Below are 23,728 nucleotides of genomic sequence, written 5' to 3'. Positions count from 1 at the left end.
ACTGTATTCTGCTCTGGTCAGACCTCACCTGGAGTACTGTGTCCAGTTCTGGGCACCACAATTCAAGAAGGACATTGACAAACTGGAACGTGTCCAGAGGAGGGCAACCAAAATGGTCAAAGGCCTGGAAACGATGCCTTATGAGGAACAGCTAAGGGAGCTGGGCATGTTTAGCCTGGAGAAGAGGAGGTTAAGGGGTGATATGATAGCCATGTTCAAATATATAAAAGGATGTCACATAGAGGAGGGAGAAAGGTTGTTTTCTGCTTCTCCAGAGAAGCGGACACGGAGCAATGGATCCAAACTACAAGAAAGAAGATTCCACCTAAACATTAGGAAGAACTTCCTGACAGTAAGAGCTGTTCGACAGTGGAATTTGCTGCCAAGGAGTGTGGTGGAGTCTCCTACTTTGGAGGTCTTTAAGCAGAGGCTTGACAACCATATGTCAGGAGTGCTCTGATGGTGTTTCCTACTTGGCATGGGGTTGGACTCGACGGCCCTTGTGGTCTATTCCAGCTCTATGATTCTATGATTCTATGTCATTAATTTGAACCAATGGCTTCAAATTACAAGAAAGGAGATTCCGACTAAACATAAGGAAAACTTTCTGGCAGTAAGAGCCTCCCACAAGACTCCCACATGAGATGGTAGACTCTCCTTCCTTGGAGGTTTTTAAGCAGAGGTTGGATGGCCTGTCATGGATACTTTAGTTGAGATCCCTGCATTGCAGGGGGCTGGACTAAATGACCCTCAGGCTCCCTTCCAACTCAGTGATTCTACGTGGTGATGGTGGTTTTCCTTTAAAAAAAACCCCAAAACGTTGATATTGTTATGAAATTTCTACACCATACTGTACTTCATATTCCAAGGGTTGTATTCAACATACTTCTACTCACAACCATTGAAATTAATGGGCCTTACACTTGAACCTGAAAGTTGGTCTGGTCTGGAATATTTTGAACGTTTAGATGTTGGCTATGAATAGGATGCTTTGGTATCTATTACTAGTTATTCTTAAACAAATGAATAAACTCCAAGCACTTTTCTGTGAGGCATAATGATGGTCCTTGATTGTGCATGTTCAGGGTGGTATGGCAATAAGCTGTGGTGAACCCTTCTCAAGAATCACCCTGGACACTCTAAATTATTGTTGAAATAGAAGCAACCACTGAGGCGGGAATTAAAATAGTAATATTTTGCCTAACATCTCAATTCAGTAGCTCATGACTTTACATACTATGGCGGATAAAGCTTTCAATGATTCATAGCCATGATAACTAAATGGAGCCTCCATGTCTGAGGCATGGGGTCAAACAAGGAGGGGAGGGCTATCCCGTTCAGGATAACCTTCTGTAACCTTCCCAAAACATTTGGCTGCCTGCTGTTGGAAGTAAAACGCTAATCCGGCCGCTTTTTAGAGAAAGACTACATTTCCCACAAACCTCCTCTGCGTCATGTGTTGGGGGAAAGGAAGCCTTACGTCATTTCCTGCGGAGAAATCGTGGACGGGGCGGCATGCCTGCGCTCAGAGGCTTTTGCTCTCAACGAACGTCTGCGTAAAAGGTAGGAACACGGGGGTCGCGCGTTCACAGCGCATGTTTTAACACGGGAGCAAATCCCACAGTGTTCGATGGGCTTACTCTAGAGTAAGTGCGTTTAGGATCGCTCCTTTAGTGAAGCTGATCTTTGAAAATTATATTTATGAAAATTATATATATATATACACATATATACACACACACACGGGTTTTTTTTGGGGGGGGTGTTACTAGTTGGCCTGTTCTGATTAGCCTTCCGTGATTAGCTCTTACACTGGCCGTTTCTGTCCAAAATTAGTGGCCCGACTTCAAACCCTGAGCCACGATCACGCGTGTTCGAAGTACTGAGAACCGCACGTGGGGAGCACGCAGGTCCTGCTTGCTGACGTTTCGTAGGCACGTGGATGGCCACTGTGAGAACAGGATGCTGGACAGAATGGGTCATCGGCCTGATCCAACAGGGCTCATCTTCTGCCACGCACACTTACTGGGTGTAGGGTTTGAAATCCCATCGAGTAAGGATGCATCTAGGATGTTGTAATCCCTAGCAGGTAGCTTCGTTGACCTCAATAGCAGTTACTTCCGAATAAAGATACACAGGATAAGGCTGCTCGATTCACTGGTGCAAAAAGCACTTAAATGCATGCCTATTCTCATGGGCCAGTGTGTCCAATTGTCCAATAACAGTATATTTTAATGTTTTTTCTAGTATACTTATTTTATTTAATTAAAAAAACAGTCAGTAGAGAATTGGTGTGTCGGATGACTGTGTGTTGTAGCATTATCTTCATATAGCTGGAAGAAAAAACTGTTTTTCCCACACCTTGCAGAATCTTATGCACCTCTATCATGCCCACATTTTATAAGCTAGAAACCCCTGAATGCTGTAACATTTCCTCATAGTAGTTGTTCTACTCCCTTAATCGTTTTGGGTTGCCACTTTCTCAACCTGCAGGAGCCTTTTTGAGGTATGGCAACCAGAATCATACACTATTCCAAGTGTGGTTGCTGCATGGATTTGTATAAGGGCCTCCTGTTGGTGGTTTCAATCGTTTTCCTAACGATCCCTAACATGGAATTTGCCTTTTTCATAGCTACTGCATGCTAGGAAAACATCTTTCTCAAGCTATCTGCCACAACTCTCAAATCTCCTTCCTGGCCAGTTAACACCAGTTCAGACGCTGTAAGTACATGTGAAGTTATTGGGGGGGTTTTTGCATCAGCCTGCATCACTTTCCACTGATCAAGGGAAGTAATAGTCCCACTCATATTCTGCCCTGGTCTGACTATACCTGGAGTACTGTGTCCAGTTCTGTTAAGCTGGAATATGTGCGGAGGGCGACCAAGATGATAAAAGGGTCTGGAAACCAAGCCTTATGAAGAACGGTTGAGGGAATTTGGTAAGTTTATCCTGGTAAAGAGGAGACTGAGAGGTGATAACTGTCTTCAGATATCTCAAGGGCTGACACATGCAGTATGGAGCAAGCTTGTTTTCTCCTGCTCTGGAAGATAGGACTTGAACCAGCGGCTTCAAATTATAATACAGGTGATTCCGATTAAGCATCAGGAAGAACTTTCTGACAGAATTGTTTGACAGTGGAATGGACTCCCACAAGAGGTGGTGGACTCTGTCAAAATCTAGTTGAGATTCCTGTATTGCCAGGGGATTGGGCCTTTAGGGGATCCCTTCCAACTAAGATTGTATGCCTTTTTAATGGTCCTTCACCCAGTCAGGAGATATTCTTTTGGCGCTCCAGGCAATCCCTTTTGGTTTTAATCACCTTAAATGAGAGCTTTCCAAGCTATATGTTGTGACATGTTAGCGTGTCGGCTGCTGTGTGTAGGTGGGTCCCACAAACGCTCCTCCCAGGCTGAGAAAGGGGTTAGTTTAACCTCTGGTTTGCTAGTAAAACTGAATTACTGTGTCGCGAAATGATGCAAAACTGAATTGCTGCGTCATGAAATGATGCACGCCTAAAAAGTGTGTCGCCAGCGTGAAAAGTTTGGAAAGCTCTGCCTTAAACCATTTGGTGTCATCAGCAAACTTGGCCACCTCACTGCTCCCTGATTCCAGAGTTATAAATAAGTTAAAAAGCTGTTTTCATTACAGATCTTGGGGGAACCTTGCTTACTAAATCCTTCCCTTGTTAGAACTGTCAATTAGACCTACTCTCCACTTAGCATTCTTTAACCAGTTAAGTTCAGGTACACATCCAAGATCACCCCATTTGCATGATATTCTCGCAGAACTCTAAAATGGTTAGGTAGACAAGACTTACCCTTACAGAAGTTATCAGCAAGACTTCTATAGGGTTGGTAATTTTATTAACAGTTTCCACCAGTTTACCAGGAAAAACATTAAGCTAACTAGGCTGTAATTTCACATTAAGGGTAAGAAAAAGTGTCAACTAGCTCAAGTTTTACAGATTCTGGCAGTTCATGTACCCAATGAGTTCTTACCCATGAAAATCATGCCACAATACTGCTTGTCTTAGAGATAGGAAGGCCTGGGAAAAACCCGGAAAAATTGGGAAAAAACCAGGGCTTTCCCCCCCCCCCAAGGCTTACCCTCCGTTTTCTAGGTTTTTTCCAGGCCTTCCCATCTCTAGTCTGAACAGAGGACAGAGGTGTGTGCAGGCGTGTGTAGAAATTAACCCATTGTACAAAGATAGAATTTGGACCAGTTATTCTGCCCATTTCTCCCCCTTCAGCCCTACCCACCACTGGTATATTACCCAGAAGGAAAAGCAGCCCTCTGGCTAAAGCAGTTTCCTTGCTCCACTATACTGTATAGTCATATCCCAGGTTACAGACGCTTCAGGTTGCATTTTTTGGGTTACAGACGTGCTGAAACCTGGAAGTACCAGAACGGGATACTTCTGGGTTTCGGCGGTCACGCATGCACAGAAGCGCCGAATTGCAACCCGCGCAGACGCACCACTGCAGGTTGCGAGCGTTGCGGGTTGCAAACATGCATCCCACACGGATCACATTCGCAACCCGAGCGTCCACTGTACTCAGAAGTTTCAGTGTGTTCACTGGTGCTTACGCTTGCAGCCAGGCATAATTAAAATCTTCTCCAATTGTTCATTGTCTTCTCCAATATGCAACCCATATTTCATTATATCCGTAGTGTTTCCAAGTAGGGAAAGAAACTTAGAACAGAAGAAAAGCACTTTGCACGAGAACCTTAGTACAAGTAATTCTGGTTTATAGGGGAGCATGTGGACGCCCACTGTGTTCCACTCCTCCACTATCAGTGATGTTTTGGGGCTACTTCTAGGTTTGGCACTTAAACTGTGAGTTGCCTGTATAAGTATTTTATTATTACTCTCTGTTTTAATATATTTTTTATTGTCTTATAAATGTGTTTGGATTTTATTGCTTAACATGTTAAAAACCTTCAATAAAATTGTTTTAAAAAATACATAGATACATAGATACGAACCAAGACAATATTCCTAATTGGAAAAGAACCACATACCCACTTGAAAGTGAAGAGTTGTTTACAATGTAGCACAGCAGTCCCACACAACAATTGATAAATGATAAATGAGGTGAAGCTTTTGACCTGTCTTCTGTTCCGGATAAAATATTACTTTCTCAACAAATTAACTAGTCAATAGAGAAACTAGAGGCAATCCTTTTATACCACACACTTTTAATTTAATCCATACATCTAGAAGCTAATCTTTCTTTAAAAATAACAACATCATACAGAAGTATGATGATTGCGCTAGGAAGAGGAAGTGGGTTTAAAAGATCTTGCAATAAAAATAACAATTATTCTCATTGACATATACTTCAGTAAACTTTGGTTCATCTTCTGCCTGGCTTCTGAGGAGGCGATATTAATCTCTAAATGATCCCTTATGGGACAACTATTCAAGAAGCACGAATAAGTAAAATCCTTTTGTGCTGTGGGAACACTCATTCTGAAAGCCAGATTTAAAACCAATAAGGATTTGAAAGGGTTTCAAAGGAAACAAAATAGCTTAGCTGCTTGCCTGGAGTAGTTGGATATTTGGGCTATGCTAAGCAAGGCATGCTCCTGTGGATGGCGCTATAGAGACCTCTGCATTTCTAGGAGGAGTAGGTATTCCTAGGCATCACGCCATTTGCCAGGTCACAGCGTATTCCCCAGCGCAGGGCAGACCTCTTCTTCTCTGTAGGCACCAGGTAGTTGTTGGGAATATAAATGTGCTGAGCCCTAGGAGGCAATTCTGACTTGCAGAGCATCTGTTCCCGGATGCTCCAGCGCACCCCTTTCCTGGGATCTTCCCCTGGTAGCCGCAGAGATTCCCAGTCATGCTTATGCTCCAAGTAACGGGCTACCCGGTCGGTCTTCATTCTGTTCCGGCTTAGCTGATCAAATCTTGGTAATATGAAGGATTTTGGGTGCCCAGCAACAATCAAGTCCTGCTCATAGGATGTGCTGCTGCGGCTCTGGCTCTCTCTTTGCGAGCTTTGGCTCTGGCTCTCTGTAGTTCTCCAGGAATAAGCCGTCTCAGACTCTGGGCAAATGCTTGGCTCACTCTCCTTCTCGGACTCTTCTTCTTCTTGCTGAGTCTTCAGACTGTGCATTCTTTGACTCAACTCCCCATACTCGGGGTCACTCTGACTGCTGGTCTCTGGTGTGCTGGTGATGGACTCATCCGTCACCTCTACTTCTCCATCAGGCCTTCGCCTCAGAACTTTCCTTTTTATTATAGGTTTCCTAGCAACTCTGGGTTCCTCAGGAGTCTTTGCTTGCAAGGCGGGTCCCGAATGAAGATGCCTAATCTTCACAGGAAGTGTGGGTCTGACCAAAGAGGCCACCGAGGCTCTTGTGTAGGGGTCCAGCTGAGGTGCAAAACACATCTTCCTTGGGCTATCACCTTCTCCCTGTTCTGCGCAAAGGCGGATGAATGCCATTGCAGCTTCTTTGAGCCGATCTTCATGGCTCATGGAGGCCCAGCGGGGACGATCAAGTCCCATGAATGTTTCCATTGCTTCTCTTGGCTTGGTGCAGTCACTGATTCTGAAAGAGAGAGATGTTAATTCTCACACAGTGTGCTATATCTACCCAAAACAAGTTTAAGTACAGTGGTACCTCGGTTTTTGAGCATCTCAGAAGCCGAACGTTTGGGTTTTTGAGCGCCGAAAACCAGGAAGTAAATGCTTCTGTTTTCAAACGCACCTCAGAAGTTGAACGGCTTCCGCTGAGTTTTTCCCAATTTTCTATATTGAAATTGCAGGCCACCCTTTGCACCTCGGTTTTCAAACATTTTTGAAGTTGAACGGTCTTCCGGAACGGATTACATTCAAAAACCGAGGTACCACTGTACTAAATTTATTCACTGATTGAATAGTCATTTACCTATTTCCAGCAAGAATTTGCTTTCACTTAAGTCAGCTTAAAAGGTAAAGGTACCCCTGCCCATACGGGCCAGTCTTGACAGACTCTAGGGTTGTGCGCTCATCTCACTCTAGAGGCCGGGGGCCAGCGCTGTCTGCAGACACTTCCGGGTCACGTGGCCAGCGTGACGAAGCTGCTCTGGCGAGCCAGCCCCAGAGCAGCACACGGAAACGCCGTTTACCTTCCCGCTATAAAGCGGTACCTATTTATCTACTTGCACCCGGGGGGTGCTTTCGAACTGCTAGGTTGGCAGGCGCTGGGACCGAGCAGCGGGAGCGCACCCCGCCGCGGGGATTCAAACCGCCGACCATGCGATCGGCAAGTCCTAGGCACTGAGGTTTTACCCACAGCGCCACCCGCGTCCTAAGTCAGCTTAGGATACAATAAAAATCCTGAGTACTGCTGCGTTACAATGTTCCCCCTTTGCAGTACGTTGGAGAACGTGTTAAGTCGTACAGTTATTAGCTATACTGGTGGGTTTCAAATTATTTTCCAGCTTTCCAGCAAATCCTGAGGCTGCTTAGTAATGTAGCAGATTCCACAATGAGAATCAGTAATGGTGGATCTGAATCCCTGAAAGGCATTTTGCCTGCAACTTGAAATCTTCCTCCCTGGTGTTAAGTATGCTTTATGGTGCACATTCAGTTCACACTGGGAACTGCGAGACCCAGCAGGGCGGACCAGTATCTCACATGAAATATGTGCACTTCAGAACAAAAACCCAGGATCCTGTGTATTATGTAGGGTTTCCTTATGCAGGAGTAGCCCAAGGGTGTCAAGAGCAAACCCTTTCTGTCCCCTACACCTTGCAGTCCATGTAAACAAAAAAAGATGTCCTGAAAGCCCACTGGGAATTAGTATGACTTTATCAGTAAATGGAGAAAGACATGGACTCACAATTCATTACGTTCAAATATGCAATACAGTATAGGTAGAAAATAAAAGCAGAAAGCTGGGTAGCAAGTTGACAGTCCCCAGCTAAATAGCCTGTCTAGCAGCAAATACAAAAGTTTGAACTGTAGAAACTCATTTTCCCTTCCTAGGGACTTTAACTATGGCCAGAGATGGAGCAGAAACAGAGAAGCTACTGAAGAGAGTCCAGGAACTGGAAGACATGGTGCAAAGGCTGCAAGAAAAGCTAGAGAGCAAGCAAACTGCAGGCACAGAAGGCGGCCTCTCAGCAGCAGGGAAGACTAAGAAACGGCAGCAGCGGCCATTTGATTTTAGCTCTTATGGCCAGAGACACGTGGCACTGAAGATAGCCTACCTGGGCTGGGGATATCAGGGCTTTGCTAGCCAGGAGAACACCAACAATACTATTGAAGAAAAGCTGTTTGAGGCTCTCAGCAAAACCAGACTTGTGGCCAGCAGACAGACTTCCAACTATCACCGCTGTGGGCGCACTGACAAGGGAGTCAGTGCCTTTGGACAGGTGAGTTCAGCATCTGTCTATCCTCCATTTTTTTGAAACCAACCTGCTCAGCTCACAGCTGAAAATGAGTAAACTTGCTCAGAGGGTGAGAGAGGTGGGATGTGGATCCAGCACCTTAACAGAATATGAAATAAAGTGGGGGCAACAGCATTACCTTCTGTGATATTCCCGCTTAGCAAAGAGTTCTTAGCTGAATGTGGAGCTGAATACTGGGTATTAGATATGCTGATATCAAAACTCATTCAACGGGGCTTCCTCCCAGGAAAGTGTGTAAAATAGGGGTACCCAAACTTAAAGAGGGCCAGATTTGATGAAGTGAACATGTGTGAGGACCGACCAAAGTCGTTGAGGTTTTTTTAGGATTAAAGTTGTTGAGCTTTTTTAAAAAAAGGATTTTACCCCAGGACATATACTGCCACGGGGGCCGGATTAGGCCCCCGAGATGGACTTTGGATATGCCTGATGTAAAAGATTGTAGCCTGAGTTATCCAGGACTGCAAGATAAAACCTACCACCAGATCATTTCAGGTCCAAATAGTCATTGAGGAAGCTACACCAACACCATCGTATTTGAAAAATTCTCATTGATTCCGTGAAAAATAAAATAAATATTAGAGGTGTATTCAACTATGTTTTACTCAGAGCAGACACACTGAAATTAATGGACCTACTGTATTTTTTCGCTCTATAAGACGCACCCGACCATAAGATGCACCTAGTTTTAGAGGGGGAGAACAAGAAAAAAATTATTTTCTCCCTCTCTGCACAGTGCCCCTTCAACAAAGCAGCAGGAGAAACAGAGTCCCTTCCATTTCTCCTCCCGCTTCGCTGAAGGGGCACTGCGCAGAGCCTCTCCGGCGAAGCAAAGCCAGGAGAGCAAGAGGGATTGGTGCGCACCGACCCCTCTTGCTCTCCTGGCATCAGCAAAAGCAACGCGAAGCCATGGAGCCTGCATTCATGCCATAAGACTCTCTGTAAGACGCACACACATTTCCCCTTACTTTTTAAGAGGGGAAAAGTGTGTCTTATAGAGCAAAAAATACGGTAATTTATTCATGCCCATTAATTTCAATGGGTCTACTCCAAGTATGGCTAACTTGGGATCTACCCCCTTAGGTTTGTATCCAAAGTCGTGCTAAGTCAGTTGTACAGTTTGCACAAGGATTGTGGACGGTGCAAGGTGCCCATGGGGGGTGTCACGGAATGAGGGCATCAGATACTGCCCATAGTGTTGTTTTTGCATCTTTTACTCCAAATTATCCTTCTCCAATGTTTCAGGTGATCTCCCTAGATCTCCGCTCAAACCTGTCAAAGGATAAAGCAGTAAATAAATCCAAGGGTGCAACGGAGGACACAGCCACAAATACTGCAGAGGAGATCCGCTACACACACATATTGAATCAAGTGCTCCCTCATGACATACGGGTACTGGCTTGGGCCCCAGTAGATCCCAGCTTCAGTGCTAGGTTTAGTTGCCTCAAAAGGACCTATCGCTATTTCTTCCCTCGTGCTGATCTAGATGTAGCTCTCATGAATACTGCAGCTCAGAAGCTCGTGGGGACCCATGATTTTCGTAATCTATGCAAGATGGATGTAGCCAACGGTGTGACCAACTTTCAACGGACAATTCTTACTGCAGAGGTGAAGCCTGTGGCTAGAGCAGAGGATGCAGAGCTGCACAACCCTTTCCAAATGTACCTGTTTGAAGTGACAGGCCAAGCATTCCTCTACCACCAGGTCCGTTGCATGATGGCTATTCTCTTCCTGATTGGACAAAGGATGGAAAAGCCAGAGATTATCGATGTGCTGCTGGATGTAGAGAACAACCCTCGAAAACCACAATACAGGTATGTCTTTGCAAAGAAATTAATATATATTATATAACCAGTATAATATGTTAGACGTGAAACAAGCTTAGCGGTGGATGCAAATCTTGGGACAGAGGTCTTTCCTAGACCTAATATCAGAGAGCCGTTTTTAATCAGAGGTTATAGCAATTGAACCTGGGACCTTTTGTATGCAAGGCCTGTGTTCTGCCACTGAGCTCTGAGCCACCACCATACCCCTGTGGTACCTTAAAGTCTAACCAGTGTATTCCTGCATCACTCCCAATGACATGGTCTTGCCTATGAAAATGCATGCCAGTCTTTAGCAAAGTCCTGGCAAACATAATTGGGATTTCTGTCGCTCTAAAGTACAGCTTTTCCAGTGCCATTGCTCCATAATACAATTGGACTGCAGGCAAAACCACATCAAGATGCTGAAGAGCGGGTGGAAAGGGAAGCTATAAAAGTGCATTAGTGTGCATTAAAAACTGCACTCCTGTTACTGGCCCAGAAAGATCAACACCAATTGCCTTACATGTATGGGAATGTAACACTATAAAGATTAATCACTGCTTTGTTTCACATCAGACTGTTACTCAGTCTTATGCATGTACTTCCCTGTTTTAAGTCACAGGCATCTGATTTAAGCTCCTTAACACCGTATCTTCTCCTTTTCTTGCAGCATGGCAGTGGAATTTCCTCTGGTTTTGTATGACTGTGAATTTGAAAATATCCAGTGGATCTATGATCGCAATGTCCAGGAGTTTAACGTCACTCATTTACAGCAGCTTTGGGCCAACCATGCTGTTAAAACGCATATGCTGCGTAGCATGTTAAAAGGGCTTGATTTTGCTGAGATGCCTACAGAGACAGGTAGGAGGTGCATAGTTCTGTAGAATTCTAACCGTATTCACCGTTGCTAGGTATGAGTGTTGCTCTAAGGCACTATTCTAGTGATTACATATATGGGTACAGAACTGGGTAATTTAAAAGGGGATAGAAGGAACCGGTGAATAATAATATGCTACACATGACTTGTTGACCCGTTGGCACTTGTTATGTTTTCAGGTTCAAGCAACAGCACAATTCGGTGGGGAGAGCTGAAGCCCCCAGTCCACAATCAGATCAGTGCCTTAATCGAGGGAGCAAAAGCCCGAAACTACAAGCCGTTAATGGATCGCCCCAAATGTGAAGGGTTGGAGTCTCGCATCAGTTACTTTGTGCGTAGAGGACGCATTGAACTTCCACACCTTAAGAAAACAAAGCACTCTGAAAAGGAATCAGATGAAGAGATGGAAGTTAAGAACAGCCACAGCAAAAGTGTGGAGACAGACAATGATGTTCCAGAACAAGCTGCAAAGAGAGTCTGTACGAGTTCAGACTGAAGTTTCCACGCCATCTCTTATCTCCAAGCAGATATCTCCAGATCTCTTCTCATGCAAACCTATTGGGATCCTTACTTTTGTTCTTTTTAAGAACACAGGCATACCATTAAATGCTTTGCATTTAAGAAATAAACATTTTTAAAAAAACAATAGGTGTGAAATAAAATAAAATAAAATAAAAGCAGGTGTGAAATTGTTTTCAAAATACAGGCAAATCCCTTTATTAGCTCCACATTCTCTTCCTACTTTTCTTCCTACTCTTCCTACTGCTACAACCACTGAAAGCATCTATAGCTCTTAGAACAGTTGTAAGCAACTTATCATTGCCAAAACAAATCTATAAACCAGGCGGGTAACTGTATGGAGAGGAGTAAGTGGCCGCAGATTAGGGTCTTCTTATATGGCCACCACATCACAAGCTGGATATGTGAATCGGCCTTGTCATATCAATGGAGCTGGGTGTGGTGCCTTTTTTATTTACAAGAATAAACAAGTAGTAGCGTCTTTAGGTTGGGACTTACCTCTTTCTACACTTCCTTATGTTCAGCCTCATCCTGCTCTTCCATATGGATAAAGTGATAGGAACAAAGGAGCAAAATAAAAACTAGGAAAAGCTGGACTAACTAGGTTACTAGGACCTCAGAAAAATAGAAATAACAGTTCCTCTAGTCAGGGATGTGATGAGCAGATACGTTGTGGCCTATTAGAAAGAATAGCAGCCATTCAATAGTTACTTTAGTTAAAATTCACCTGAAAAAGATCATTTGTATGTATTACTTCATCGTACACAGGTTGTACAATGACAATAAAGGTATTGGTATTATTATTAATTTTGCATTAATTGATTTGGCACCATGCCATCTAGTCAATCCCTTTCTACTGCAGTTTACCAGTATAACTTATTCCAATGCCAGTTTACATTGGGGCCACAATCCTACAGAAGTTTAATTGGAGCTAAGCCCCATTGAATTTAGTGGAAGTCGTTCGTAAGGAAATATATTTTAAGATTGCAGCTTTAGTTTAAAGCTTACCTTACTGTAATTTAAACCCACTGCTTCTACTTTTAGTGGGTCTTAAAAGAGCCACTAATCCTCTTTTGACATCCCTTTAAATAGTTAGCGTGTGTAAAATCTGAGAGCATAAGGTTTCTTCCAGCTTGCAGTGTTGGGCTTCTCTTCCCAAGTTATTCTGAGCAATGTTGCTCTTTGAGGGGAACAGGAGTCTCCTAGCAGCTTCTCGGCACCCTTGGCAAACTACAGTTCCCAGGAGAGGCTTCTTTGGAAGAAGCAATGAGTGTTTACAGCAGTACAATGCTGCTTACATTGCAGAGTGCTGATAGGATCTAGGTTGGAAACTGAAGGCTTTTTTTCAAAAAAGGTACAGAGCTAATGCTGCGGTCAGTGTGGTACTAGAGAAAGGATGGGGACCCTGTGGCTCTTGGGGTGATGCTGTGCTCCATCTCTCATCCACCCATCAAAAGATTATGGCAGCTGGAGTCCTGGGCAAAGCCATGATTTATGGTTTGGGGTATTGGGGGGGGGGGCACCTGTCATCCTACTCTGTTTGCCTTGTCTACCACTCAGTCAGGTTGCTAATAATAGTAATAATATTTTTTATTATTTATACCCCGCCTATCTGGCTGGGTTTCTCCAGCCACTCTGGGCAGCTCCCAGCAGAACACTAAAAACAGAATAAAATTTCAAACTTTAAAAACCTTCCTAAACAGGGCTGCCTTCAGATGTCTTCTAAAAGTCAGATAGTTGTTTAATTCCTTGACATCTGCTGGGAGGGCGTTCCACAGGGCGGGCGCCACTACCAAGAAGGCCCTCTGCCTGGTTCCCTGTAACCTCACTTCTCGCAATGAGGGAACTGCCAGAAGGCCCTCGGCGCTGGACCTCAGTGTCTGGGCTGAACGATGGAGGTGGAGATGCTCCTTCAGGTATACTGGGCCGAGGCCACTTAGGGCTTTAAAGGTCAGCACCAACACTTTGAATTGTGCTCGGAAACGTACTGGGAACCAATGTAATAATAAATACTACTACTTGTTGTTTAGTCGTTTCTGACTCTTCGTGACCCCATGGACCAGAGCACGCCAGGCACTCCTGTCTTCCACTACTACTACTAATATAATAATTTATTATTTATACCCCACCCATTTGGCTGGGATTCCAAACATCCTCCCAGTGACCCCAGAGATCATTTCGATTTCAAATATTCTGATTTATTTCGACTTTTAGTTAAGCATATATATTTTTATTTACTCAGCTCCCCCCCCCATCCCCATGGCTGGAGTACCAACAACTGCAGAACCACAGATTTCCCACCCTGGGTTAGAGTACCAGAGGCAGGCATAGGAAGCTACCGTTCAACCCCCCCCCCTCGCAACGAACCTCAGTGGACGACCCTTGAACCAACCACTGAATCTTTCGGCCTAACCTACCTCACAAAGTTCTTATGAGAATTTTTAAAAGGAAGGGGGGGATGAGAGAGGACAAGGCTCGGCCAGAAGCGAATGCGCGCGCATCTTCCACGACCGGCCACGTGCGCTTTCTGCCGGCCTGTGCCCCTCGCTTAATACCTGATCGCTGCTGCCGCCGGCTCCGGCTCCTTCTGCCCTCGCGCGACGACGGTTACTCCGCCGCACAACTGCCGTTGTTCAAACCGAAAAGGAAATAGCAAGGTCCGCCCTCTTTCCATGATTGGCCCGCTTCCGTTCCGCCATCTTTCATTGGTGCGCCAACATTCTTCTCCCACCCACTGCACGTAAGGGCTGCTTTTCATTGGATACGGAGAACGCCGCACGGCGATCTCATTGCTCGAGATTAGCCGGAACCTCTTCTAATGCCCTGCCCTGCTTGGTTTGCCGCCATGGTAGCGCGCGAGCGAAAGGGGAGGGCGGTGCTGACCACGCCCACATCCGGGTTCCGTTTGCTTTTTTTCGGACAGCCCTAAACAAGATGGCGGCTCAGAGTGGCGCCTCTTGCCGTGCTCTGCGGCTCGTTTTGAAAGCAGGCCGGCGGGCCTTTTCTCACAGCCAGGGCGCGGCCGCCCCTCTCAGCGCCCAGCAGCTGGCGGAGAAAATACGAGCCGAGAAGCAGGAGCAGAAAAAAAAGCAGGCCGAGGTGAGTCCGTTGGTCAGTTGGGACTCTATTTCCCAGAGTGCACTGCGCCGGGAAGGAAAGACTACACTTCCCAGCATGCAACATTCTTCAGCCCTGAAAGGGGTTGGTGTGTTGTTCCATATGCACTTGTGTGCAATTTGAGGTTGGAACTCCCAACCTTTGCTTCTATTCTTTCTTTTGAAAATATTTCTTATTTGATTTTACAGCCGTAAAGTTATAACAATACCAAGTACATATCCACATTTAGAGATTTCTCTGAATATCCAAACTTCCCAGCACCCCCTGCATTGGTCTTTTTGTCAACATTTTCAACTGCATATTATTTCATGACCATATTTTGTATCTCTCCATATTGTCCGTAGTGATTGTTACATTAGAAATGAGATTAAACTTCTGCTAATGTTTTCATTTGCTTACAGTGGTCTCCTAAATAATCAGCCTTTACTTCTATATCGTGTAAACACTCAAGCTCCTGGCAGAACCTAAACATAGCTTTTGTTTTTAATCTTGGATTTAACTTTTGTCGTTAAATTGTTATGTATGATCATTTATGTCATCGTTTATCACACACCACCTTATTGCTGCCTTGATGGGGCGTGGGGGAAGCAAAATATATAGCTAATATGTGGTGTTGCTTGGGGTAGCATATCCTCTCTAAAAAAAATCCAGTTCTACTTAGGTCATTGTGGCTGCTGAGAATGTACCCTGTCCGAAACTCTTGGGAGCTGCTGCCAGTCGGTGCAGGCAATGCTGGCAATGGCCTGATTCTATATAAGGCAGCTTCCTGTGTTCCAGCTAAGTTCATCGTGACATAAGTGTACAGGGACCAGGGACCAAGTTGGCACATGCATGGTGTTATCTTAATAAAAACAGCTTCTTATGATTTTTGTTAAAGTTATATATTGTTTCTTAAAATGCTCACAGAGAGGAGAAGCCTAATAGAGCTGATCTCCCAACAGTTTTAGTGGAGGGGTCTGAACTCCCATCTCTCCTGCTGCTGTAACCTGATAGAACGCTGAATTAGCTTGAGTGGTGGAATCCACAAGTAGAGGCTGTTTTTCCTTTCCTGCAGTGCCTGCTTTTCTGAAAGACCACCACCATGCTTTTCCACCTGCATGGGAAAAGCACCTTACAGGGAGGGGTTTTTGTTGTGGGGAAATGGCCATAGGGAAAATAAATACACATTCCACCTCTTCTTCCACAGCTTTAATTGACTTGTTTGTTGCAAGTTGGTGGCAGAGATTTATGATTTCCAGATCCAGTGCTATTTTCTTGGCAAATAGGGTGTATGTGTTTGTGCATAGAGAGATAGAGAGAGCTAGTGTATTTTTTCATCAGTAGTTTCCATTCTTACCTTTTTAAAAACCATTTGCTGTATTTCTTTTTGCACATGCATGCCTATACATATTTTGTGACACCAGAAATGATACAATAAAGGATTGATGAACTACTTTGTTCTTTCTTCCCTGGTCCATCAAAGGTTCCTAAAGACAGAGTATCACGGCGGGTGCAAGAACTTGCTCAGCTAACGAAGCAGTTGCAGCGGGTTCATCCTAATGTGTTGGCCAAGGCACTAAAAAATGGAATCCTCTACCAGAACAAAGAGATTGTGGTGATTAACAAACCTTATGGCCTTCCTGTTCATGGTGAGAAAAATGAGCAATGTGATGTTACTGAAAGACTGTTATAGTGGATTGGTAATTATAAAGGATGGAGGAGCTGTGGCCCTTCAGATGTTATTGGGCTTCAGCTCCCATCGGCCTCAGTCAGCATGGCAAATGGTCAGAGGTTGTCATCCAGAAACACCTAGAGGACCACAGGTTCCTCATTGCAAAGAGCCCTGCTAACTATCCAGATATCTCCTTCTCTATGACTTAATCAGTCATTGCTTTTATTTGTTTTTGAGGTCTGTAGTGGCTCTTCAACAGGTTAAATATGAATTCATCCTGTGGAGCAGAATCCTAGTTACCCTACTCTCAGTGATACTGAGAAGCAGTATAACCTTCTGAATTAGATGTTGTGGGTGAGGGGATGACAAAAGGATAGTTTTCTCTCATTGTCCTCTGCTTATGAGATTCCCACATTGCCGGACTAGTGTCTTATTAACTTTAGTCTTCCCAGAGAGACATTTCTTCTACATTATAAACTATGAAACCTCAGTGCTGCTTGTACATGTAGGAGCTGCCTCTGCCATTGCCACCTGTGTTCTGAGTGCTACACAGATCAGCTTGCAAATAATAATTCAGGAGGTGTTTCTCTTGCGTAAGTCTTTTCAACTTCTACTGGAAAGGTACACACTACAGAGGCAGCAACTGTGGTATGCGACTATCTCCTTCCTGGGGAAATACAATAGGGAAATACAATAGGTGGGGGGGTTAATCCCCCCACCAAGAAAAATCTATTTTTTTCTGCTAAGGAAGAGAGACAAAGGGAAACAAATCAATTACAGCACGTCTCAATTTCCCCATATACAGTTGCTGTTTATGCACACTCTTGGTATTCAAGTAACAACTTTTGGCTTCTAGCTATAATTGAACAGATGAGTGCGTAATTATGTGGACATCCAACAGTCTTTCCAATTTGCTTAGGAGATGCTTGTGAGAATCTGGCCTTCAGGAAAATTATCCTTTCAGGTCTGTGATATTGGTGTGTTCACACATTGTGCAGGTGATGTTGCTAAGGGAAAAGAATTTGCTCTTTGGAGGCTATGTGATCAAGGCTGTTTCTGCTTTCCTTCCAGGTGGCCCCAAGGTAAAAATGTGCATCACTGATGTGCTGCCAGTACTGGCAAAGATGTTGGATGGCATGAAAGCTGAACCCCTTCATCTCTGTCACCGGCTGGATAAGGAAACAACTGGAGTCATGGTGCTTGCCCGGGATGAGGACACCGCACACCAGATCCAGCAGCTCTTCAAAACCCGACAGGTGGAGAAAAAATACTGGTATGAGACACATTACTGGGTTCATATACTCTTCCCCACTCCCACCTTCAGCTTTAATAGAAACTTTGCCTTCTTATCAGCTAGTAGCCCCTTCAGAACTGCATCTCTGGGACAGTGCCTGTTAATGAAGTGCTGGATTCATTTTCTTTCCCTCTTGAAAGGAGAGTTGATGGCTGTAACAAGCTGAAATATGCCACTGTTCATCACTTGTTATCTTGGTAGGGCGATCTGCATCGGAGAACCAAAGCCAGAAGAGGGAGTGGTGGATATTCCCATCATGGAGAAGGAAGCCGAGGGCAATCAATTGCACTATAAAGTGAGTTTGCTTCCTGTCAGCAATGTCTTGACTTTTCTAGCCACACCATTTCCAGGAGGGCTTCCTGATGCTTTCCAGTTCTCCCAAGCACCAAGGCACTGATTTATCATTTAAGCTTTATTCCTGGGAAATTCAACACAGTGTGTGAGTTGGATTTGGAACAGCTTTCCAGTGCCAGTTCCGCAAATCATGGCAGTCAGATGGGCACATATAGGGACACGGGTGGCGCTGTGGTTTAAACCACTGTGCCTCGGGCTTGCCGATCAGAAGGTCGGTGGTTCGAATCCCCACAATGGGGTGAGCTCCCATTGCTCTGTCTCAGCTTCTGCCAGTCTAGCAGTTCAAGAGCATACCAGTGCAAGTAGATAAATAGGTACCGCTGTGGCAGGAAGGTAAATGGTGTTTCTGTGCGCTCTGGTTTCCATCACGGTTTAGTCATGCTGGCCACATGACCCGGAAAGCTGTCTGTGGACAAACACTGGCTCCCTTGGCCTTGTAAGCAAGATGAGCGCCGCAACCCCATACTCACCTTTGACTGGATTTAACTGTCCAGGGGTCCTTTACCTTTTACCTTTTTATATAGAGTAGTAAAGGGATCCTGCAAATCCCCAAGCTGTTAAGAGTTTTATATGATAATAGTTACACCTTGAATTTGGCCAATAGCAAATGCACAACCAGTGCAGCTTTCTGAGCAGAGGTGTCTTACGCTTACAGGACCTCACTTCTGTCAGCAACTGTGCTGCAGCATTCTGCACTCCATCTCAAGAGCAAGGGAAGCTCCACATGCCAGTAAACCAGTCACCAGTGCCTGAACTACTAGGGTCATACTCTCCCAGTCCAGGAGCAGCCATAACTTTGCACCAGCTACAACTGGTAAAGGGCCCTTCTAAACACTGACGCTGCCTGATCCTTCAGTGACAAAGTGCTGGGAGGTGGATAATGAGGGATGGACCTCTATGGCGTGATACATCTATTTATCTCTCTTTGGCTTAGATGACACTTGCGCCAAACTATCGTGTGTCCTCTGAGGATGGGAATATGTTCAAAGTCCGCAAGCACAGAGATGCCAGTATGGCAGTGACCCAGTACCGAGTGCTGAGTAGCTCCTCCTCTTGTTCCCTCCTTGAACTGCACCCAGTCACAGGTAAGGCCTCACGAACTTCTGCAGAGTGGTGCCATCAGCACTGAGTACTTAAAAGCCTTCCCGAGCATCTCTAAGCCTGGCAGTTTGTCTTATTTGGGCATTTTAAAATTGTTATTATTATTTGCCCCTTGTTCTGTGCAATTGAATGCAGAGCAAGTTTGGTCATCTTGAAATCTTCTGGTGGAGCATACAGTAGTGTTTACCTATGCAGAAGTATATTTCATTTTACTTATTGAAAGGACTCATATGTTGCTTTTCAGGGCAAAGCCCTGCTGTTCTTTGAGAGCCGGTGCAAACAGAAAAGCACATTGCTGCTGAAGTACATGTAGGAAATACAGGCTGCTGTTTGAAAAAGGAAGGCATGAATGTGCCACTTGAATTACAAGCTTTTAATTTAATGACCACTGATTTGTTCACACTATGATAGTGGTGCAGGAACGGCATTCCCTTTGGGGGCTTCATGTCAGAGGTAGATGAGTGGAGCCGCCCTTTCTCTCCTCCTTCCTCCGCCATTTCTAGCAAACTGCAAATGGGACTCAGTATGGGTGGCCCATTGCTAAGAATGAGCAGACGGGTGTATTTGGTGGTTGTAGCTTTCTCTATACATGTGTGCTTAATTTTTTCTCTTTGCCTTCCCCCTGTACATAGGAGTGAAGCACCAAATCAGAGTCCACTTGGCCTATGGCTTAGGCTGTCCAATCCTTGGAGACCATAAATATTCCCATTGGAACAAGCTTGCACCACAGGTAAGAGAAGCATGATGAAAGGAGCTTATTCATCGAAAGAAGACAGTAGGATGAAATAAGGGCCTCTTATGCCTCTGTTGTCACTGCACACCTATCCATGCTTCCTTACTTGAAAATTAGATTGGCACACTGGTCAGATATTGGCAGGTGTTCCTTGATCCTTGAACAGTCCTGCCTACTTATCAGGACTGTTTTTAACAATGGGTGTTTACTTAAATTTTATTTTTTCCCCTTTCCTCCCCTGCCCTTTTTTGGGACAAGTGTAGGCTGACCCTGACATTTCAAGTTCAAAGTGAAAGAGAAGAACTGTTCAGCAAATTGTTCACATTTTTTTTTAAAAAAAACACCTTATGTAGTATTACTATGTGTTTAACTTATTTCAATTATATACTCCTTAATTATAGTTGTCTCTAAGCAAGATCGACCCATACAACAGATTAAATCAGTTAAAAGCTAACTACAGTGGTACTTTGGGTTACAAACACTTCGGGTTACAGACTCCGCTAACCCAAAAGTAGTACCTCGGGTTAAGAACTTTGCTTCAGGATGAGAACATCCTGGGGTGGCAGCAGGAGGCCCCATTAGCTAAAGTGGTACCTCAGGTTAGGAATGGTTTCGGGTTAAGAACGGACCTACGGAACAAATTAAGTTTGTAACCAGAGGTACCACTGTATTAAATCAGAAATGACTTAAAATACGTGGAAATGTTGTAAGAATTACATGCAATGTTTTACTTTGGATAAACTGCTACTGTGAACAATCATCAGTTTTTTAACTTCTCATAAGTATCAAATTAGTTTATGTATGATCTTTTGAGTGCTCTGAAAACATTAGGTTTTTACAAATAGTGGACGGTTGAGTCTCAAACCCTACTTCGAAGTAGGGCTCATTATGGCCAAAGATCCTTAAACCACAAGTAAGTTTGCTTAGGATTCAAGCCTCAGCCAAGTTCTAGAAAGGAACCTGGCTTGCATTCTTATCCATTTCAAAACATGGTGGGTGGGGTCTCAATTTGGTAGACTGATCTCCTGCCCTGAGGTGGTTGTCATCTGCTTCAAATTCCAGTCCATTCCAAACAATCACTCCCATTGCACCTGCTGCTAAATGCTTTAGGTAGGAGAGTACCAGGAACTAGTAGCCTCAGGCTACTGGCTACTTAAACCTGGCTGACTTTTTACTGTGTATCAGTGACATTTTGAAAGAACCGCTTGGATGCAGATAAAAATTCATGGGCCGCCAGGTGTCCACTCCTGGTCTATGTGAACGGCTGTCACACAGAAGACTGCAAGGGCTTGCTCTCTGCTGCCCAAGAAGGCAGGGTGAAATCTAAGGAGTGTATTATTCACTTATTTATGTAGAGCATATGTACCCAGCTTTCCAACCAAAAAGGTTGCCAGAGTGGCTTACATACAATACATTAAAACAAGACAGTCCCTGCCTTCAGACTTATATTCTTTTTTAAAAAAACCAGATCTCACAATTCTTAAATAGTAGCTATAATGACCAGCTGGCATAGAAACAGATGAGGGGCAGGAAGTGACTGATGGAGCTGATCTTTTGGCAAAGCTTATGGAATGAGCCCGCTTCCCACCTTTCCCACTGAGGCAGCCTGATGGAATGACTGCAACCAGGTGACAGTTGTAGGAGAGGAGGCCTGATGGAGCTATTTAGTTATTTAAAAAAATTATTTATATGCCTCCTTTAACCAGAAGTCATCCAGGTGGTATGCCACAGAATAACAACCCACTAACACATTGAACACCTGCCAGGACACCATCAAGGAGGGACCATTCCACAAGGCTCCTTAAATTACGGGAGGGTAGATCTTGGCTGAACATCAGGAGAAATGTATTAACAGGAAGAGCAGTTCATCTCTAGAACCAGTTACCTGAAGGGTAATTGCTGGCAGTCTTCACGTAGAGGTTTGATACTCAAATCTTGGAGATTCTGTAGCCCTAGATTTCCTGCATGGAGTAGGAGTTTGGATGAGATGCTGCCATCCCGACTTGGAATCCATAGAGCACTGCTATGGCTGAATCAAAAAGAGCTTTTAGTCTGAGTTGCTGTGAAGCACTAATCCAACTGGATGTTCACTGCATCCTTTGGCATGTGCCTGCTGCAGTCTCTAGTGCTTCTAGAACTGTCAAGGTGCATATTTATCTATCTGTTTGGAGAGGGAGCAGTACCATTTATGATATTAATATTAATTTTGTTATTATTACAAATCAAATAGCTAGAACAGAGCAGACCATTATTGCAAAAACTTAGTTCCTTTTTAATTCACTTCAACCATAAACTATTTCCTTTTCTACATTGTATAATCTGAAAAGTATCTACCGCATACTTGCAAATTTTGAAGAGAATCTCTTGCCAAATGCACAGAATGGTCATTACATTCTACTCCATACATCCATGAACAAATCAACTGTTTGTAACTGTCCAATTCTCACCAGCGGCCAACCACTAATCATGGCTAAAGCACACCCTTTTTCTTTTTTATCATTCCTGATCCTCAAAATCTCCAAGAAGACCCATTATTCTGGCCCCTTGCCAGGTCGATTTCTAACAACATCTCTCAGAAAATTGAGAAAAAACTTTGTTAAATCATTGCAAGAGAGCATTTCCACCTCCCAGCACTTGGAGATCTAAAGTGGAAAATTAAGAGATCCTTGCCCAGGAATTCACATTTAACCATTTCTTTCCTCCTTTTTTGCAGAAGCTTCCAAAGGCTGCATTGAAGAGGCTGGGCTTGGAACAAGTCAAAGCTCGCCACCTCCCACTTCACCTCCATGCCTGCCAACTCACTCTGCCTGCAAAAAACGGCAGCGAAGAAGATAAAATCCACTTGGTTTGCAAGCCACCCCTGTTCTTCATTCGCTCCTTACAGCGACTGAAGCTGGAGTTCCCAGAAATACGAAATAGTGAACCAAAGCAATGATGCCTGTGTAGCTTTATTGGAGAAACGTGATTTCCTTGACCTCCTAGTTCCTGGAATTCCACTAAGTGCGGAGCTTTTTGGACTCTAAAGTGGCCAACCATGGAACTGCAAGATTTGCTTCTCCTAGAAGCCTACATCGGTCCAGAGAATCTTTGTGGCAAGTGCTGAGGCTCTGTATTCAGCTGCCATGGGAAGTGAAGACCGGGGTCCCAGTAGGTTTCAGACAGGGTTTTTTGAAGATGCAGTAGTCCTGTGACAGATATGGTGGTGGAGACAGCAGTCGAGGCATCTGAAACCCAGCCCAGTACAAACAACGTTCTTGCTGGAAGAAATTGACTGAATGGGCATGATGTAATTGTAATGGGGTTTTTGAAGAAAGACTCAGTCTGGAGTTTGTTCTGCTGCTGTATAGTGATGGAAGTCAGCTACACGTTGAGAAGCCCTTGGGTTCAAATCATGCCTCTGCTGGCTTTAGACAGCTAGACTTTCTCTTAGGCCTGGTTCACATGTAACACTCAGCCAGATCATGGCTTAATACACATGAGTGGGTTCTGGGACAGAACTGCTCCTGCTGCTGCTGCTGTGTACTATTGGAACTAAGCTATATTTTGGTTTAGTGTTGTGTCCAGACTTGAGTGTCCAAACCTACAGCCTCTGGTTTGTGGGTAACCTGTGGGCCTCTAGATGTTTGCTGGACGACAGCTCGCATCATCTATGACTATACTATATGGAACCAATAAGAGCTGGGGGGGGGGGGCGGCACAAATTTCCAACCTCTGCCCTAGTGTAATATGGAGACTGGCTGCTGCACCATGTCTAGCCTCTTTGATTCTTGCATTTCCTCCTAAACTGCTGCTTAATTCAATAAAAAAAATTCCCCAAAGCCCTAACTGTTCCAAATGTTTTTTCTGAGTTCACATTTGCATGCTGGTGCTTTGTTT

General features: G+C 44.4%; 4 protein-coding genes across 9 annotated transcripts in view; 2 read left to right on the top strand and 2 right to left on the bottom strand.

Moving 5' to 3' along the window:
* Positions 1-23,728, bottom strand: part of VSIG10L2 (V-set and immunoglobulin domain containing 10 like 2) — a 174,004-nt gene that overhangs the window by 122,727 nt on the left and 27,549 nt on the right. The window lies entirely within an intron of this gene.
* PUS3 (pseudouridine synthase 3) lies at positions 1,477-11,729 on the top strand. Of its 3 annotated transcripts, XM_081171727.1 has the most exons (7): positions 1,477-1,563; positions 2,633-2,721; positions 6,776-6,853; positions 7,980-8,368; positions 9,647-10,215; positions 10,877-11,067; positions 11,263-11,729. In XM_081171727.1, exons 4-7 carry the CDS (start codon positions 7,991-7,993, stop codon positions 11,577-11,579), a joined length of 1,455 nt encoding a protein of 484 aa, XP_081027853.1. In that variant the 5' UTR covers positions 1,477-1,563; positions 2,633-2,721; positions 6,776-6,853; positions 7,980-7,990; the 3' UTR covers positions 11,580-11,729. The 3 variants fall into 3 exon arrangements, with proteins under 3 accessions (XP_081027853.1, XP_081027852.1, XP_081027854.1); XM_081171726.1 differs by lacking the exon at positions 6,776-6,853; XM_081171728.1 differs by lacking the exons at positions 2,633-2,721; positions 6,776-6,853 and having other exon boundaries at positions 1,492-1,563.
* Positions 5,183-14,388, bottom strand: HYLS1 (HYLS1 centriolar and ciliogenesis associated). Of its 4 annotated transcripts, none has more exons than XM_081171801.1 (3): positions 14,158-14,232; positions 10,067-10,132; positions 5,183-6,558 (listed from the first exon to the last, which is right to left on the bottom strand). In XM_081171801.1, exon 3 carries the CDS (start codon positions 6,525-6,527, stop codon positions 5,622-5,624), a length of 906 nt encoding a protein of 301 aa, XP_081027927.1. In that variant the 5' UTR covers positions 6,528-6,558; positions 10,067-10,132; positions 14,158-14,232; the 3' UTR covers positions 5,183-5,621. The 4 variants fall into 4 exon arrangements, with proteins under 4 accessions (XP_081027927.1, XP_081027926.1, XP_081027925.1 ...); XM_081171800.1 differs by lacking the exon at positions 14,158-14,232 and adding an exon at positions 12,101-12,133; XM_081171799.1 differs by lacking the exon at positions 10,067-10,132 and having other exon boundaries at positions 14,158-14,388.
* On the top strand, positions 14,500-23,670 carry RPUSD4 (RNA pseudouridine synthase D4). Its single transcript, XM_081171808.1, has 7 exons — positions 14,500-14,701; positions 16,182-16,347; positions 17,442-17,643; positions 17,866-17,959; positions 18,953-19,103; positions 19,752-19,849; positions 22,566-23,670. The coding sequence occupies exons 1-7, from the start codon at positions 14,537-14,539 to the stop codon at positions 22,785-22,787; spliced, it is 1,098 nt and encodes a 365-aa protein (XP_081027934.1). The 5' UTR covers positions 14,500-14,536; the 3' UTR covers positions 22,788-23,670.

This window comes from Podarcis bocagei (assembly GCF_964188305.1).
Source record: "Podarcis bocagei genome assembly, chromosome: 15".
Lineage (NCBI taxonomy): Eukaryota > Metazoa > Chordata > Lepidosauria > Squamata > Lacertidae > Podarcis > Podarcis bocagei.
Note: the sequence above shows the minus strand (reverse complement) of the source record. Positions and strands in the feature narration are given on the sequence as shown.

Coding starts and splice junctions, on each gene's coding strand:
- RPUSD4 (XM_081171808.1), top strand. CDS start 14,537: ATGGCGGCTCAGAGTGGCGCCTCTTGCCGTGCTCTGCGGCTCGTTTTG. Junction 16,348..17,441: donor TTATGGCCTTCCTGTTCATG/GTGAGAAAAATG, acceptor CTTTCCTTCCAG/GTGGCCCCAAGGTAAAAATG. Junction 17,960..18,952: donor GCAATCAATTGCACTATAAA/GTGAGTTTGCTT, acceptor TCTTTGGCTTAG/ATGACACTTGCGCCAAACTA.
- HYLS1 (XM_081171799.1), bottom strand. CDS start 14,360: ATGAAAAGCAGCCCTTACGTGCAGTGGGTGGGAGAAGAATGTTGGCGC. Junction 6,559..14,157: donor CCGGCGGCAGCAGCGATCAG/GTATTAAGCGAG, acceptor TCTCTCTTTCAG/AATCAGTGACTGCACCAAGC.
- PUS3 (XM_081171726.1), top strand. CDS start 7,991: ATGGCCAGAGATGGAGCAGAAACAGAGAAGCTACTGAAGAGAGTCCAG. Junction 8,369..9,646: donor GAGTCAGTGCCTTTGGACAG/GTGAGTTCAGCA, acceptor CCAATGTTTCAG/GTGATCTCCCTAGATCTCCG. Junction 11,068..11,262: donor TGAGATGCCTACAGAGACAG/GTAGGAGGTGCA, acceptor TTATGTTTTCAG/GTTCAAGCAACAGCACAATT.